The sequence below is a fragment of the Ambystoma mexicanum genome, chromosome 4p (genome assembly GCF_040938575.1).
Source record: "Ambystoma mexicanum isolate Mex_15411 chromosome 4p, UKY_AmexF1_1, whole genome shotgun sequence".
NCBI lineage: Eukaryota > Metazoa > Chordata > Amphibia > Caudata > Ambystomatidae > Ambystoma > Ambystoma mexicanum.
The window spans coordinates 1222209813-1222228896 of NC_090927.1; the positions used below are offsets into that span (position 1 = coordinate 1222209813).

The 19084-nt window shown below is 46.4% G+C and overlaps 1 protein-coding gene across 4 annotated transcripts in view; it reads left to right on the forward strand.

Annotated features, from left to right (window-relative positions):
- MAP4K3 (mitogen-activated protein kinase kinase kinase kinase 3) overlaps positions 1-19084 on the forward strand; it is a 2398077-nt gene that overhangs the window by 1740649 nt on the left and 638344 nt on the right. For all 4 annotated transcript variants that reach the window (XM_069606874.1, XM_069606875.1, XM_069606876.1 and 1 more), the window contains one exon: positions 3318-3397. In XM_069606874.1, coding sequence (XP_069462975.1) covers positions 3318-3397 — 80 coding nt within the window. The remainder of the gene's footprint in view (positions 1-3317; positions 3398-19084) is intronic.

Genomic DNA, 19084 nt, shown 5'->3' on the forward strand with positions numbered 1-19084 from the left:
ATATCTATCACGAGGAATCTACCGGAGAAGAATCCATAGGAAGATCATTACCTTGAGTAATTTCTCTTTCATGAGGGGCTAGTTCTTCGCCCGAGCGTATACACGCTCAACCTTCACTCCAGGCTTCTGAAAGGCTAAGGTACAGGGTTTGGGACCTTCCGGAAGACGTGATGGATGTGTTGCTTTCGGGGAGAAGGTCTGGCACTAAGGCTCTATGCTGCTGCTGTTCAAGAAAGTATTTCAGCTGGTGCAGAGCACAGGAAGTGGATCCCTTTTTTTGCGACATCTTATTGGTGTTGTCTTTTCTGCTTCATCTGTCAAGGTGGTGTCATGACCCATAGAACTTGCCCCTTCTGGACTTCCTGGTCCTTATCGCGACGGGGCTTGTATTCCTTGTTACTCCCAACATGGCCGTGCCAAGTGACTTGCCTCGCACCAGCCTTCATGTCGCACACGGCACCTTCTATAAATTGGCCACGCCCGGGCGGCCCCGCGCGTCTCATCGCTATCATTAGGTAGTGACTTGACGTGTGTGTGCTGTTCGGCAAAACCACTATTCCTAGTTCCCTGGTCCCTTCTTCCTTCCCTTCACTCCTTCCCTCTAATTCTGCTCCCGGAATCCTCATCCCTAGCGACCGCTACTTTTTTCCTGGACATCCTGGAACTGCGACCTTCCCGAAACTCTGAACACGCTCTGCAGCCGGACGAGACTCGAGCGAGCCTATACGAGACCTGATCCGTCCACAAGGGGAATCCTCCCGCGGAACAGAGCAAGAAGCAATCCCAGGTGAGACGGGGGGAGATTTACGACACATGGGGCCTTCAGGTTGCCACCATCAAGGGCTATTTAGCGCGGCTATGCATTTTTAAGTGCACACCAGAACAAGGTCTTATTTCATGATCGCCTTGGTGGTTCCGTTTTTGAATGGCCTGACTAACACTTCCCTCCGACATTTTTCGTGGTGCCTTCATGGGACCTGAACCTGGTGTTAATAACGTTCCTTATGGCCTCTGCATTTGAGCCATTGCATTTGTGTCCTCTGAGTCTTCCATGAAAAACAGCCTTTTCTGGCCACTATTTCCTCAGCCATGAAGAGTGAGCGAATTGCAGGCCCTGTCCTCTAAGCCACATTTGCCAGTTTTTACCAAGGACAAGGTGACTCTTTGAGTATGCCCTTCGTTCTTTCCAAAGGTTGTATCAGAGTTTCACTTGTCACCAACAATTTGTTAGCCAACTTTTAATTTTTTTTAAAGGCTTTATTTATCAGTTTTATAAATAACAATAAAACAAAACAATCTTAGAATACAGTGAGTGCAGCAGGGGAGATATGAAACGCTAGGATAACGGATGTGACCGTACAGCGGTTAAGATCTGTCCCTCTCCTCCTCCAACCAGGATCCCGCAGTTATATGACAGACATGGAGCTTCTAAATCAATGCAAAATGTCATAACATTTGCGGCTTGACCAAGCTTGCTGGGTATTTCTCATAGAATTCATGTAGGGGGAGCCATGTGTTGACATGCCTGGATAGGCTAACCCCGGACCACAGCCCCAACCTTTTCTGCTGCTGCGACCTCCCAAATCTTATACCACCAGACATTCACCTAATACCCCTCTATATTTTTCCATTTCGTGGCCATAGCTATGCAAGCTGCTAACAGTTGAGTGATTAGGGTTACTCTGGGGCCGCACAGAATCCAGAGGTTCACTGGGGACTTTGACCAGGTCCATGGATAATACAGGCACATGTGTCTCCCCTATGAGAGCCATCACCTCCTGCCAAAAGCCCTGGGCCTTCTTGCACACTTGCCACATGTGTGTACATAGTCACCATTTTGACCGCAACCCCCACATTCCCCCCCAGCAGAGGGCTGAGATCCAGGCATTGATTTTGTGAAGCCGAGTGGGACAAAAGTACCAGCGATACAGCACCGTACAAGCATTTTCCTTTTTAGTGACACAGCGAAACAAAGTCCCACGTCCCGCTCCCATTGATTCATATATGCAAACTTAAAGTGAGGTTCGGATCTGTCGAAGAGTTTGTAAATCCCAGAGATTTTCCTGAACGTCGACCCACCTGCAGCGTGAGTTCCAGCGCCAACAGGGGTCTTGTACCTGCCGCCTGCATCCCTGGATTACTGAACTAATGACACAGCTGGCAATATCAAAAGCGTTCTGTTTTAGGGATCTAAAACGACACCCTGCACTCCAAGGGAGACCCATCATGATACAACTGGCCCTACTGGAGAAGGCCTCCCTCCTTCCATTGTGCAAAGGTGCAAACCATTTCAAGATGGGATAGTGCGCTGTCTTTGATTGCTACACCAGAGCTGGTAGGCAAATTCCTGAAGACTCGGAGCACATTCTACTAGGGTTGTAGCAGCTACCATGGCTCTGTAAAGAAGGGTACCTGTAAAGTATATATGTCTGGCTGCAACATGGTCCTGTGTACACACGTTTGCACATTTGGATCGACATTGACATCACATCAGGGTCACAAAGCTGATCATAGATGCCAGAACACACGGCGGCCCCTGCTGTGGAAAAAGTTCCTGAGAGTGCTGCAAAGCAGGAGAATATATCTAAGATGAAGAATCTGTTGGAGGAAAATCATCAATCAAAGAATATTACCACTGCTAAGTAATTTGTTCTTTGGGAAAGCATTCTCTTTTGTAGCACTCATTTTATATACATGGTTGAGACTCGTTTCTAAGGGAAATTGCTTAGTCATGTAACAAATTAGGCACTCTATTTTAGAGGTTATGCGGTTGAGACACCACTTCTGAAAACATGCACACACCTCATGTACGTAGTTGCGTATTTTTCTGGACATGTATGTTTTAATATGCATGTTTTCACTAAGACAAGCACAGCATTAACTACGTGTAAGCATTTCAAAATTGAGTGCCTAACATTTGTCAGCATTGTTTTTCTTAATAACAAATTATATTCTACTGAATTCTACAATTTGTCTCCTTATTTTTCAGAAGTGAAAAATTGTATGTTTATTATTGTAAAACACTGCAGACTTTTCCTTGCACGTGCTTCAGAGTGGGTGATGAGGTTTTGGGTAAAATAAGTTGTGCTGGCCAGTATACTCCTCACTGATGGCCTCCATCAAAACAACATCACTCTGGAAGCAGTTTCATGCTCTCTCCAACTCAAACATTCTTCAGAATATGTATTCAAAGTGAAGCATGAAGTTCATTAATGCACAGTGTGAGCACTGGTACAACTTGTTAGTTGTGATCTCTTTGTTAAACGTGGGCAAGATGTTTCACTTCTTGAAGTAGTTCTTGTTTTTCTTGCCTTTAGACCAATATTTGATATTTGGTGCAGAGGAAGGTATTTACACATTAAATCTGAATGAGCTCCATGAAACGTCAATGGAACAGGTACGGTATGGTATTTTGTTATTTTAAAATATAACTGCACAGCACCATTTATTTCTGTATTGGCATTAATAAAACAAGCATTTATATAAAGGTTTGTCAGCGCTGGTAATCAGCTTTGAGAGAATGGCCAGACCATGAGAAAGGAGAGCTGAAAGAGATCCTTCTAATGGATTTTATCCTCCTACAGATTCCCAATTTTAAATATATTCCAAGCCCAGCTGATCTTCAGGAAATGCTTCAGTGCACAGGCATAATGCAGCTTTGCTTGGTGTGACCCATTCCATGGCTCTTGGTGTCACAACCTATTTAGTGTGTGTGTGTATATATATATATATATATATATATATATATATGTGTGTGTGTGTATATATATATTTCTGAGGCTTGTGGAATCTGCTTAGATCACATGCTGTGCATAGGCCGACATCTAGTGGAAGCTGCGGAGTATTACAGTTTGTTTTTCGAAACTCGAAAATGGGCGTCGACACAAGGCGTGCCAGTAATACTATCCCTAGTGTGACGTCCACTGTACCCAAGATCCCTCACGCGTCTAGGATCCTTAGATTGTTTTTTTCCGCCATATTGGTCGGAAGCATTTTGCGGAGTCCCCTGGCCTTAGCCATACGTTTTTGCTAAAAATTTAAAAATAATAATCTATTGACATCCTTCCCCACCCCAACGTCGAACTTCGACACTCGACGCCGGCTGGAGAAGAAATCGACCGTCGGCTGCTGCACGACGGATTTGGGCCTCGGAAGGCCGCTGGCCTCTGCCCGGGCCTTGGAAGGCTTCTGGCCTCGGCCCTGCAAGTAGGGAGAGTGGGGGGTGGTACATACTTTACACAATTTTGGTATAATAGGTACACCTTATACATTTCCCACACTTAACAGCCCGCTGCCTCAAGCTGCGTATGGAGGGTACCCCTTTTCAATTCTGCCCCAGGTGCAATCGCAAATACCCTTGGGTCGACGGGCACGCCACGTGCAATCTCTGCTTGCCGAGGGACCACCCCGAAGCGAACTGCAGAGCGTGTAGTAGGTTTAAACCTAAGATACTTAAGGACCGTTCGACGGCGAGGGCATTACGGCGTCGAAAGACAGCCGAGCGCAGGTCCCCGACCTCGGAAGGTCGTCCGGCAGGGCGGCTATGGGGAAGACCCCCGGCGACACAAGCGCTTCACATACTACACACACTAAGTCCAACCGAGACTCGACGTTGAGTTCTCGGAAAGAGGCACAAACAGAACGGTCCGATTCAGTGTCCTCTGGGCGCTCTCGATCAAGATCGCCGCATGACTCCAGGCAATCATCCACTCTTGCCAAGAGTGCCTCGCTCCCTAGGCTATCAGAAGTTTGATCGTCGGAAGACGAAGACGACTTCCACCCCCAGGCCGCGCTCCAGGAGTCGGAGCCCGCAGTTAAAACCAGCGAGGCCCCACGCTTGAAGGACAGGGACACCACCCCCGAGCCTCGATGCCAGGCGTCGAAAAACTCTGGAGCCACTAAAGGACAGGGAAAACATTTTTCCACTCACGGGGAGGGGGGAAAACAGCAGAAGAAACAACCTTTGCACTCTTCCACACCTGTGAAACACACCACTCCCCCTAAACAGACAGACAAAACCAGGTCTGCTGATATGTCTAAAACCAGCAAAGCTACTCAAGATAAATCCCATAGACTTGCTGAGAGAGTCATTCCTAGTTCCAAAAAATGGTCCAGTGAAGACATAGATAGGGTCATGTCAAGAATGTCTTCTTTGGCAGATTTTTATGATAAAAAATCCAGAACATTACCTCTCGTATGATCCACAGGGGGCGACACCCTCAGGCTCTACTGATCCTATCCCCCCCCGAGTAAAAAACCCCGGTTTGAAACTCCGATGAGGTCGGAACCCCTCGAGGTACAACCATACGCAAGACCATACTCACTGTATCAAGGAGAGGCTTCCTTTTGTGAGGACCAAGAATTTGGTATGATAGAAGAGCAAACCGGGATGGGCTACTATGGGGATGATGAGGAAGAGGAAGAGGAGGACCCGGAAACATACACAGTAGATTCCCCGGTAGAGAACGAAGCCCCGGTTACCGACTCCCCGGTCGATAACCAACCCCTCCTAAACGAGGTTCTCGCAAGCGCAGCAGAACATTTCCACATTGACACCCATGGTGTCCAGGAGGAAAGGGACTTCGCAGAAGAGTTAGTGGGAGAAAGGAGGCCTGTTGCCCAGACCATCCCTATCCTTAAGTCCATTCAGCAGAGAATAGATCCGTCCCTGGCGAACCCGAACCTCACCAGAGCAGTCAATCCCAGGGTTGAAAAACTTTTCAGGGCGGCCCAGTCTGACCCTCTCTATATAAGAGGACATCTGAAGCCAGACTCCCTAGTGGTCACCAACACTCGTAAGAGGGCTGGAACACCCTTGTCATCGTCCGAAACTCCTCCCGACAAGGAGAGCAAAAAAACTATACGGTTTCGGCAGGAAAGTAGCCTCAACGTCCGCCTATCAAGCAAGGATTGCAAACTCCACTACCCTGTTGGCCAGCTACAACTGCCATCAGTGGGAAGAAGTTGCGGCACTCATAGCCTCTGCTCCTGAACCTTTAAAGGGCCAGTTAGCTCGGATTTCTGCAGAGGGTAGAGCCGTATCTGGTTGCATTTTGAAAGCAACCTTTGACGCCGCGGACAACGCAGGCAGATTGATAGCGGAAGGCACTGTTATCAAAAGACATGCGTGGTTACGGCAGTCTGGTTTTAAGGCAGAAACCCAGGCATCATTGTTGGACAAACCGGTGGAAACCGATCTGTTGTTTGGTAAGGCGGTCGAAGACGCGCTGAAGAATGCCAAAGACGAATACGAAACACTCAAGTCCCTTGGCCAGTTAACCAATAAACCCCCTAACCAGAGAGGGAATAGTAATTTTCATCGCCCACGCGGCCAAAATTCCCAGAGAGGATCTAACTTCCCAAGGGCAGGGTACACAGTGGAACAACAACCAACAGTCTACCCAGGGTTACGGCAGGGGTAATAGGAGAGGTCTTGGTAAAGGCAGAGGCAGCCCCAACAAGGGAGGCGGCACGCCTCCACCAAAGCAGTGACGCTCAGTTCAGGGTCCCTTCTCACGCAACCCCAGTAGGGGGACGCATTTCCAACTTCACCCAGGCTTGGGAAGGGATCACATCAGACAGATGGGTGCTGTCAACAGTATCCACAGGGTACTGTATAGAACTACTGCAGAGTCCCCGGAACCATCCTCCATGACAAAGAGTACACTCTTTAGAACATCAGAAGATTCTCCTCGAGGAGATCGCCATTCTGCTAGAAAAGGACGCGATAGAACTCGTCCCGGGACACCACGTAAACAAGGGGATTTATTCAACTTACTTCCTTGTGCCAAAGAAAGATTTGACAATGCGCCCAGTATTGGACTTACGGCCTGCCAACAAGTACTTCAAGCCCCAAAAGTTTTGTATGACTAAGCTACAAGAGGTAATCCCCCTCCTAAAAAAGGGGGATTACATGGCAACCTTGGATATGAAAGATGCTTATTTTCATATTTCCATGTTCCCAGCGCACAGAAGGTACTTGCACTTAAAGGTGGACAGTCGACACTACCAATTCAAGGTACTGCCCTTCGGGATAGCTTCAGCACCAAGGGTATTCACCAAGGTACTGGCGGTGGCGGCTGCACACCTACGCAGGGAGGCAATCCCGGTGTACCCTTATCTGGGCGACTGGCTCATAACGGTAATTTGCAGGACAAACATTCAAAGGACTATCGACCTCCTCCACGAGTTAGGCTTCTCAATCAACGAGAAAAAGTCAAGCCTGGTGCCAAGCACCTCCAAACAGTTCCTAGGAGCAATCCTAGATACTCAAGAGGGGTTGACCTTTCCTTCAGAAGAAAGAATTCGGAATATACTACTGCAAATTCCGCATTATCAGTCCGGTCGCCAAATAACGGTACACAAAGCAATGCGTTTACTGGGCATGATGGCGTCATGTATTTACTTGGTCCGCCACGCGCGCCTGCGCATGCGCCCAATGCAGGAATGGTTGGCGAAACAGTGGTCTCAGGCAAGTGGTCAGTGGGACGATCTAGTGGTTGTTTCGCCAACCCTAGTACAAAGCCTTCACTGGTGGACAAGAGAGAATCTCGCACAGGGGAAACCCTTTTACGATCCCGAGGTACAGGCAGTAGTAACTACCGATGCATGTCTGACAGGGTGGGGAGCTCACCATCTCCACCACACAGCTCAGGGGCTCTGGTCTCCCTCAGTGGCCAAGAACCACATCAACCTGCTAGAGCTTCTGGCAGTATTAAGAGCGCTTCAAGCGTTCGAGCCCCACCTACTAAACCTGTCGGTGCAAATCCGGACGGACAGCACAACAGCCATGTTCTACCTGAACAAGCAAGGAGGGACACGTTCGCCAAATCTGTCCAAGCTTTCCCAGAAAATCTGGATATGGGCACTCGGACGGAACATCTTCCTGTCATCACAACATGTTCCAGGGGAGCTCAATTCCCTACCGGATGCTCTGAGCAGAGACTCCCTCCCAGAGGAACACGAATGGGTTCTACACAGAGAGGTCGTAGAAGATATCTTCTCTCAGTGGGGTTTCCCCACTATAGACTTATTCGCCACAAGCGTAAACAGACAATGCCCAGGATTTGCATCCAGGTTCCCCCAACCAGACTCCCAGGGGAACGCCCTGTGGATGAACTGGTCAGGGATGTTTGCGTACGCTTTTCCACCAACTCCTCTCATCAGGAAAGTGGTGAACAAGATGAACAGAGAATCGATGACGCTCGTCCTAGTTGCTCTCATGTGGGCGAGACAACCGTGGTTCCCACACCTACGCAGGATGGCGGTGTGCGAGCCCATCAAACTTCCAGCCTGGTAAAACTACTGTCCCAGCACCAAGGTCAAACAGTGCACCAGCAACCCAACTCAATGAACCTGGCAGCATGGCTCCTGAGGTCATAGAGTTTGGACATCTCAATTTACCACAGAGGTGTATGGACATCCTAAAGGAATCTAGGAAACCAAACACAAGGCACTGTTACTTTGACAAGTGGAAGAGGTTCGTTATCTGGTGCCAGAGTAGACAAATCAACCCTGTTGATTGCACTCCTTCCACTATTGTTACATACATGCTCCACCTGCTAGATGCAGGATTGGTTTTTAACTCACTGAAAGTATACCTGGCAGCCCTGTCGGCATACACCACTTCCCATAGCAAGGTCTTGTGGTGGAAAGTCCCAGTAGTTAAAGCCTTCATGGAAGGAGTAAAGAGACGTCACCCTCTTATTTCAAACCCACCACCTGGGTGGGACCTTAATGTGGTGCTAGCCAAGCTCATGGGACCCCCTTTCGAGCCCATGCATAAAAGCAGTCTCAAACACCTGACTTATAAAACGGCCTTCTTAGTAGCTATTACTTCTATAAGAAGGGTCAGTGACATTCAGGCTCTGTCAGTGCAGGATCCCTTCTTTACTGTCCATAAAGACAAACTGTTTTTACGCACACACCCTAGGTTCTCACCTACGTTTATATCAAAATTCCATGTAAACCAGTCCATCGAGCTTCCGGCTTTCTTCCAGGACCCTCAAAGCTCGGCTGAGGTGAAACTACACACCTTAGATGTGCGTAGGGCGGTCCTCTACTATGTAAATAAAACCAGACCGCTAAGAAAAACAGATCAACTGTTTGTCTCCGCAGCTACAGGCAGAGAGGGGGATCGCGTCTCTAAAGGTGCCATCTCGAAGTGGATTATTAACTGTATCCAGCTGTGTTACTAACTCTCTGAAAGAACTCTGCCTTTCACGCCAAGAGCCCACTCTACTAGAGGCATTGGGGCCACTCTGGCTTTCATTGCAAATGTACCCCTTGACACCATTTGCAAAGCAGCTACTTGGAGCTCTATTCACACTTTTGCTCAGCATTACTGCATTGACACCCATTCCAAGGCAGATACACAAGTGGGACAAGCGGTTCTAAGACACTTATTTGCTCATGACCATTCTCACATCCCACCTCCTTCTTCAGGTACTGCTCGCTAATCTATGCACAGCATGTGATCTAAGCAGATTCCACAAGCCTCAGAAGGGATACATTACTCACCGTAATCGTATTTCTGATGCTTTAATCTGCTTAGATTCACATGCGACCCACCCTTCCTCCCCTCTGAGAGAAGGCGCATGGTTGCTTGTAGTCTTACCTTTCTATCTGCTTGGATTACCTGTACTCGCGCTATTCCTCATGCTACCTCATGTCAGAAAAAATACAATCTGAGGATCCTAGACGCGTGAGGGATCTTGGGTACAGTGGACGTCACACTAGGGATAGTATTACTGGCACGCCCTGTGTCGACGCCCATTTTTGAGTTTCGAAAAACAAACTGTAATACTCTGCAGCTTCCACTAGATGTCGGCCTATGCACAGCATGTGAATCTAAGCAGATACAAGCATCAGAAATACGATTACGGTGAGTAATGTATCCCATATATATTATATAGTTTTTGGAAATCTTCGAATGGATGGTTTCTTCCCACGGATTCCTTAGCTTGGATATATTCCTTAGTTTGCATATATCTTCTTGAGGAAGCAGATTTTGGAAACTTTTTAGACATTAGGGGGGCCTTTGTATTGAGTTTCCTCTGTGACCATCACCATCAGTGACGGGTGTGACAGCCTCGGTATAAGTACCCCGCACCACGCCCTCTGTTCTGTTTTTCCATATGCTCAGCACACCTAACGTAATTACCTCTTAGATTTCTGAAGTACTCGATTAAAATCTTCCTTCTCAGCAGAATGTCAACCCCCGAAGCCTTCTGGCTTCCAACTATGTAGGGAGTGTAAAGCCAAAATGTTACGGATCCACACAAGATAGCCTCTGGTCACAAAATGATTGTTTTTGTGCCACTCAGTGATGCCAAAGGCATCAAAGGAGAGACAACCAGATCTGCATCCATGTCGCCCAGTGTAACACCTTTGAAGAAAAAATTGTTTGAGGAGAAGGGCTCAGAGTCAATCCTAATTTCCCCTGAGAGCCAATACAAGACCAAAGAAACACAATTATAGGTCCCACTCTCAGAGCGACTCCCATCACTTGTCTTCTTCCCGGAAACAATTGTAGTGTTACAGGGACTCACACAGATTCCTCATCTGATGCATATCCCTTTCAGCATCAGTTTTCAACAGTGGGTGTAGTCCGGCTCGAGTTATGTTTCACTCCATGAGCTCGATTTTCGACTAAGGGGACCTGGTTTCTTTTGGTGCGGATGCCAATGATCGGGGTAGTTTGGGAAGCAGGAAAACCGAAAATGTACAACTGGCTTTGGAGCGGAGTACATTAGCCAAGCCACTCATGTCCTATGAGCTTATGGACATCCTGGATAAAGGCCTGCGGCCAAGAACTGCCCTTTAAGGCAGCCATTTCAATGGATTGCTTTCTTCTTCAGGTTCCTCATGAGCTAGATATCCCTTCCATCGCCGGCTGCTCTGAGAACATTTCGACAGGGGGTGTAATGCACCTAGACTCGTCCATGGATCCATCTTGACTCAATGGTGTGGTTATCGACTCCAAATGTGTGACGTTTGTCGTTGTACATATTCTACGCCCGCGTACCTCAGTTCCTTTTTTTGGCACGCTCTGCACGCTGCTTCAGGAGCTACTCTTGTGAGAGGAATTCTCACTGTGTTTTTTGGGAATTTCTTCGTATAAAATCAACCTTTTTTTTGTGAACATGTCCACTACCAAACAGTTGGGTTTTAAGAGGTGCACTGATTGCGTCTCCAAAATGTCTGACCGACCCTCACATTATCTGCATGTGGTTCCTTGGGACCGATCACGTGACAGGAGATTGGGGGTCATGTCGGAAGATGAACCTGAAGTCATCATGGGAAAAGGCAGAAAACTCAAATGGTGACGCCCTCCGAAGTCACCGACCAGGTTGAATACTCGATCATCTGAACAGGAGACAGAGGACCCCACAAAGGAGAAAGAGGACAGGTGCCACAAGAAGAGGTCATCCTGCAGAAGCCACTCAACTTTCTCTTCTTGCAAAAAGAAACGTCTTTGATGCTGGTGTGACCCAGAATCTTCTGAGGAGCGAGGTAAGTCCCAATCCAGCTCAAATACATTGAGGGCCAGTTAGGAAGCCTTTAAGGACCAGATGATGAAGGCAGTCACTGCAGGTACGGGCAACCCTTGATGCAGCAGGCCCTGGAGGTCCCAGTTACGCCTGGTCCTACTGGCGTCAAGGAGATCGAGTCGTGTTCGGCGCCCTCAGACCTAACATAGACAGTTGCTAATTTGACGATGCCTTCAAAGCCACAGGCATTGCCAACTATTTCAATGTCGTTGAGGTCGATCTCTGCACCAACGTTTGAGAAGTTGCTTGTCCTGAACATCATTTTTCGAGACTGAGCTCCACATGATGGGAGATCATACTGACCAATTTCGGCCAGTGCCAGGAGGGTCAGGGCAGAAGATTATTTTTTTTCGCCAACGTTATCGTCTTATTAGAAGGCCTGCATGAAGCCAGCGGCATAGATACCTCCCCGAAACTGGAGACACAGCAGGCCCAGCCTTATGGCCATGCAATTGCTCAATCTAGGAACACAGTGGAGAGGGTGATGGATGCCTTAGGATTGTGTGCTCCGGTGAAACATCTGTCGGCCTACGAGCTCACCGATATCCTTGATAGGAGCCCACCTACTGAGAGGGCAATGCTGCAGTTGCAGACCCCATTGCCTCCGGTGGACTCAAAGTTGACAACAACAAATATAAACCTGCAAGGGGAGATCCCGTCTTCTTGTCGAATCATCCTACGCCTGAGGGATTAGTGGTCCAGGCACAGTATATACGAGGCAGTCTACGTCAACCTCCAATTTGCCGACCGATGGGGAGTCAAAAATATTAGGCCTTTGCCAAGAAGGCTTTTTCGTTCAGTAGCATGGCTCTCAAGGCTGTGAACACTGTGCGCTTTTACCTAATATACTTATGGCCTGTGGAGAACAATACAGGAGGCGGCAGAACACATCCGTGGAGGGGAAATGCAGGATGATTTTCTGTGCTTGGTAGACGACGGGAAGTAGGTAGCCTGTCAAAGCTTGCAATCTGGCCTGGATATTAGATTGTCTGGGCAGGGCAATTGTTTCCCTGGTTGGCGGGAAGATTGGAGAGTAAGTGCCACAATGGCAGGAGATAACTTAGGACACCTGGGCATTGCAGCTCTTCTTGCTCAGCATTTGGTCGTCGGTTTCCGGACATGACGTCAGGCGCCAAATAAATACCTTGTCACTATGCCTCACACCTCCGTCCTATTTTCTGCGCTACCACGCTGCTTGGGCACACAGGCAAGTCTCCGACTCCCTCAATGTTTTTGGCAGAAAATGTTTTGCTTTTACAATTCCTCGACACAAGATGACGGTTGCTCGGGTATCGGGTGTCAAGCAGTGTTCCGACTGTGGCACCAATATGTCCATCACTGACCCCCACAAGTTGTGTCTCTGGTGCCTTGGCATGGGTCACAGCACTGACTGGTATCCGTTGTTTGCCAAAATGCAGCCCAAATCCCTTCGCGATTGAGCAGCTAAAATCGCTCTTAGTCAGCTGCCCTTTAAGTCAACGGTGCAGTCTTCGGGGGCCGAAACCGAGGGGCACACCCCTAAAAAAGGAACATTGGTGGAAGAAGAAACGGTCCCAATCTGGTACTGACTTTTCTGAGCCTATGCTTGCTTTTCCCTTACGTCTTCTCTCTTTGAAAACAGCCTTTTTGGTGGCTATTACAGCTGCAAGGTGGTTGAGTGAACTGCAGGCCTTATGCTGTAAAACACTTTTCCCGTTTTTTTTTTCCAGGAGAAAGTCTCACTCAGGCTAAGGTCTGGCTTCCTCCCCAAGGTTGTCTCTGAATTCCACCTGCTTCAATTCATCGACCTTCCTGTCTTCTACCCTCATCTGCACCCTTCTGAGCAGGGGCAATGGTTACATCGCCTAGACCTGAAAAGGGCGTTGAGTTATATCGCGAGGACAGCTGATTTCAGAAGAGCTCACCAGCTCTTCATGGACTTTTCTTCAGTCTTTTAGGGCCTGCCCATAACTAAGCAAACTTGTTGGATAATTTCATGTATAGCGGAATGCTACCAGTCCGCTCGAAAGGAATAACCGGCAGGCATCAGGGCCCATTCAACAAGGGGAGGGGAGTCTCAGCATCAACAGCATTACAGAGGGAAGTCCCTGTCCGGGATAGCTTTCGCGCTGCAACATGACCATGTCTTAATACCTTTACTAAGCACTATAGTCTGAATGTTGCTCGTGCAGCAGATGCACGTTTTGGTAGGTGGTGTGGTAACATTTTCTTGTATAGCTTTCTTTTCTGCCTGTTTCCATCCACTGCTTTGGGAATCTATCCATTGAAGGAGAAAGTACTTACCATAATGTTCTTTCTATGGATACTTCTCCCGCAGATTCCTCATCTCCCCACCCATCCAGCCCTGCTCAGAAATTCAGTGGTTGGTGCGCATCTTCTCTTTCACGTTGACTTGGTGATGGTCCTTTGTGTCCGTTTTTTCTGACATTCCTGCCACATGTTTAAAAAAAAAAGAGATTTTTTTTCTGACGCTACTTGGTAGAGCTTGTTGCAATTCTTCCTCCTTCGGAGGTCTATAGTTACTTAATTTTTAAGGGCTCATTAATCCATTTGTTCTCGGTTTTTCTATGCAGTGTGGTGTGCTCGGAAAAAAGGGGGAAACTGAGGTGTCGGCTTGTAGTGATGAGGTATTTATACAATGCCTGAAGTCATGTCCAGAGCCGACGACCAGATGTCGACCAAGGCGGATCAACGGTCGGGTCGAGGTCCACTACGCTCCCTGACGAAAAATGTTCCAAAGCCGCAAAACTGGAGTGAATATCTATCAGATGAGGAATCTGCAGGAGAAGAATCCATATAAATAACAATACAGTAAGTAATTTCTCCTTTATCCTCAAGTAACTACAGTTCTTATACTTATAGTATCTCTCCTAAAACTTTATAGTCTGAGAGATTGGCACACACCACCTTCTCTCTGCTCCTGTGACTTTTAAGTCACATTGACAATCACCTAGTTATGGCTGGTGGCAGTGGATGTGTCCTACCAATTATTGTGTGATTTGATTAATTTTATTTTTTTAATTTATTTTTATCTCCATAGCCTCGGTGTGGGTGTGTGCGTGTCTTTGCCTGGAATCCTTTGGTGTCCCCACCTAGGCTCCAGTGTATCTGGGCAGGCAGGAAGTGGGGGAGGAGTTTTTCACTCCTCTGCCCTTTGTATGCCTGAGTGCCTAAATTGAACCAACTCCCACTGGGGTTCTGGCTGTCCTGATTGGACAGCCACCCGCCCTTTCTGCAAACTGATTAGAGAGATTTCAGAGGAGTGTGTCCTGAAATTGAATAAAAGGTGAGGTTTGTGTGGTGAAATGCAAGTCGACCACTGGAAACTGAAGTAACCTAAGAAGAAGAGGACGAGAGATGCCTGCATACCCTATGCAATACTGAAGCGAGCACTGCTGTCCTGACCCCGTGTTCTATGTGACAGAGGAGCGCCAAAGAGGATGACTACTTCCCTTTGGCTTGTGGGACCAGCCAGCCCTGAGACGAACTACAGTCAGAGCCATCTCCCGAGGTCCTGTGACTTTCCAGAGATGCAGACCTTAAATACCAGGAGACCTCCGACCCAATCGTAGTGCATAGTCTTGCCACTGTCAAATCCTTTCAAGTCTTTACTGAGCTCCAGGTGAACCTCCAGAGACCCAATCCGACTCATCCATGTCCCCTCACCAGAGTGCAAGATTCTAGGAATCGAAGAAGTTTGACCAGGTAAATCGCTTTCTTTGTTGCTTCTGCAGAAAAAGTGCCGAAACTGCAGACTGACTCCAAGAGTGAAATCCGCGCTTGAGGTCCTCTTGCGAGACTGCAACAAAGGCACCCGGTTCATTGTCCTGCCTTTGGTCACCAGACCAAGAAATCTTGGACAATAGGTCGATCCCCACTGCACAGAGTAGAATCCAGCCATGAACATTTCTTCCAATGGGGATAAACTGTATTGCTTACCTTGATCTGCAAAGTCGCTCCAGAGTTTTGGAGTGCATAAAGAGGTGTCCAGGATGTCCACTCTTAACTCGACCTGAGCTCGTGCTTGGGTCCATTTTGTGAGTCCTTCAACAGGTTCTCCACCGTTGTTATTCTTCTAGTATCCTTACCTAGAGACTGAAAGTATTCACAGGAACTTTTGCTGTTCTGCTGTTTCGTAAGACTGAGCCCTATCCGAACTGCGAAATGGTCTTTAAAAGACACTCGTGAGGGATTATGGGTACAAGGGGACGTCACAGTAGGGTTAGTATTACTGGCACGCCCTATTTCGACGCTCATTTTTGAGTTTCCAAAAACAACTGTAATTCTCTACAGCTTCCACTAGATGTCGGCCTATGCATAGCATGTGAATCCAAGCAGATACAAGCACCAGAAATACGATTACGGTGAGTAATGTATTCCATTTGTGTTTCTTTGAATTGCATTACTGAATGGGTTCAGTGTAATTACCTATAGCTCACATCTCCGTCTTATGATAAGCCAGACTGTTGCCACTCTACCAAGGTTCCAGTACGAAGAGTTGGGGACCTGTACATCATTGGGATAGTTTTATGAAGTCTTACGTCAAGTGAACTTAAGGAAAACTCCCCTAACAACTACCATGTTTGGACACTAATCACACTAGGTAGCCAAACGCGGTTAGGCTAAAACAAAAACAAAAAGCACAATAAAATAGCAAAAAGAAACTCCTGCCACCAGCCTGTCCCTTAGGCACACCATCAAAGGTAGGTCATACTCGAACATTTTTGTTTATGCGGGGGAACGTGTTGTAGTCGAGCAGGAGTACTATGAAAAGAAAAAATGAAACACGAACTAAGTTGCTTAGGTGATTCTTGCCAAACAGAGTTTTGACTTCAAATATAAACAATACTTGGGGTAGCCATGTTGGTCCAGCAATGGGTAATGGACAGCTGTCTATATGCAAACTTCTCTGTTTAGAGACATGATGACATTTTCATCAATATGATGTAACAGTATTAAATGTCGACGCGTTTTCGGCCTATCTGATGATGAATGAACTGCCTCCTTTAGTGGATTCTTCAGGTGTTAGTGTCAAGGCCTTCTTCAGGACAGGTAACAGATGTTCGTAGGCTAATATTCTTGTAGCTATGTTGGCAAAGAGACTCTAAACGTGAGATAACAATAAAACTAAATCAGAAGGGTAGGGAAAAATAGTTGAACCACATAGCTCAAAAGGAAAGTGTGCGTCTGCTCGCCTTGTTAAGTAGACTGATAGCGGGGACTAGCGTGCATCAGCATACAATGCTGGAAAAATTGTGGTGTTCTGAAAATAAACATTAATGGTATATATTTAATATATGTAATTGTATAAAATGCATCCTAAAGATCAATGCATGTATCTGGGTGATGTTGTCACGATGTGGAAGGTGAGAACAAGTCCTACCTCCTGGTGACCTTGGGTGAGACTTGTCTTTTGTCCTATGACACGAGTTACTTCCCATCAGGTACGAAAACTATGGACAAAGACCAAAGTTACATTAAGTAAGATCGCGTGTAATTACAACACCTATTGACTCAAATAAACGAAAGGCTACACCACCATGATTGTGGCGTGTCTAATGTCCCAGTGTGGACATACAGCGACTCCACTGTTTACGGGCTGGACCGCCTGGTTGTGGTACAGGTGCCAACCATATTACATATATATCAATATGGAAGAATGATATCTTTAAACAACCAGCGGAGGTGATCTTATGCCTTATACCCCTGAGCGTGCTCAACCCAGTTGTGCAAGGTGACTGACATTTTTCGGTATGGAGGGTACATATATTGTGTTATATTCCCATCCAAGTGTATTCCGCCATAGTTCGGTCTTCACTGCGTGCCATATATATGTGAACAGGATAACTTGTCATAACTAGCCTCGCTTCCAAGGGCATAGGTATGTTCTGTTCTAATTATGAGTTATAAATCATTGAAAAGTGAGGAACGTGCCGTCGGTACTTGGATGCATACCCTTTTCCCCCGCGGCTACGATTGTACCTTACCAGTATCTTAAATGCGTGTGAGGTAGCAGGAGCGTTCCCTTTCGCTTTGTCCGAGCTGTAATGTAAACTTGCTAAACAACTCGGGGCTTCTGGGCTCTACAGTTAAAGGTGCCGTGTAGTGCAGTGATCCAACCATGGATAAAGAAATGGGACTAGGTTGATCCATTCTCAAAAAAACATAACGGAGGGCACAAGACATGACCGCCCTTCACATGGAATAGAACTCAATTCGAAATAGCGTATATAATTACCAGCATTTGTTGAATCCAAAATATTGTAAATCTTTTTCTTATTTATGCACTTCATAATTCATCAAATGGCAAATTTGCTTCTTCCATGAATACATGAAAAACTTAGCACCTCATTAGTGCTAATGTGAATCAACATTATTTCAATTTCGTGTTGACATTCAGTTTTTGTATTCGCCTTGTTAACATTTTCATTTTTAACACAAACCACAACAGATTATGATGACTCAGAATACATACAGGACAGCAAATCAAAGGAGCCTTATGCAGGATATACAAGAACTACGTTTATGTTATTTTGTGCAGAGGGAGATTCTTGTAATTACTAATCTGAGAACTACAATGGAACACACAGGTGACAGGAAAAACTTTTTGGATAAATTACAGATCTACAATGTTTGTTAAAGCAGAATGGAGATGATGAGACATTTCTTGAAGATATACATAAAGAAATACTCAAAAGAACAAGCTCCACTCTATTGCTGTATTTAAACCATTTCTAACACTGTCCACCCTTTGTATCCATTTCTGTTCTAGTTTTTTCAGATCAATGTCTGTCTCCTACCCGTGTTTTGGCTCTGATGGTTTGTATTACGTACAATTTGAAGTCGGTGTATGCATGTCTTTTGTGGTAATGGTCTACGAGAGGCTGTTGTTTTTTAAGCAAGAACGGGTGCACACGTCTCTTGGTTTTCCTGATGTACGACAGATTACACGGGCACCTGATTCCATAAATTGCCGAGGCAGTTTTACAGTTGGTGAACTCATTGAGTTTCCACGTTATCTTGTTTAATTCCAAGCATTTTGTGTTAGTTGTAAAGTCACAAACAGAACATTGACCACATTTGTGGTGTCCTGTTACTGGTGGCATTGACCATAATGTTGTTTGACTCGTTTTGTGTTTTTTCTTCTTCTATATGTGTGCACCAGCATTTGTTTAAGATTATTAGTTTTCCTGAAAGCAAATCGTGGTTTCATAGTGTGAAAGTCTGGAGTGTTCACCAGCGACCAGTGTTTTAATATGACTTTTTTGAAATGTATGTTTTTCAATATGGTTTGAATGAAACAAAGAAAAGATAAATAAATGTTATATATTTTTCTAAATCCAGGGTCGAATATGTCCACATAGTTTTTTGAAATAAGTTACACATGAAATAAGAAATGAAAGAGTGTATAGAAAGGCACAAAAGCGGCAGACGGGGGTAGTTCGTGTTTCATTTTTTCTTTTCTTAGGCACACCTACATTAACCAAAACCACTCCTTGAGTGTTAGTCAGAATAGTGTACCCCATTGTACT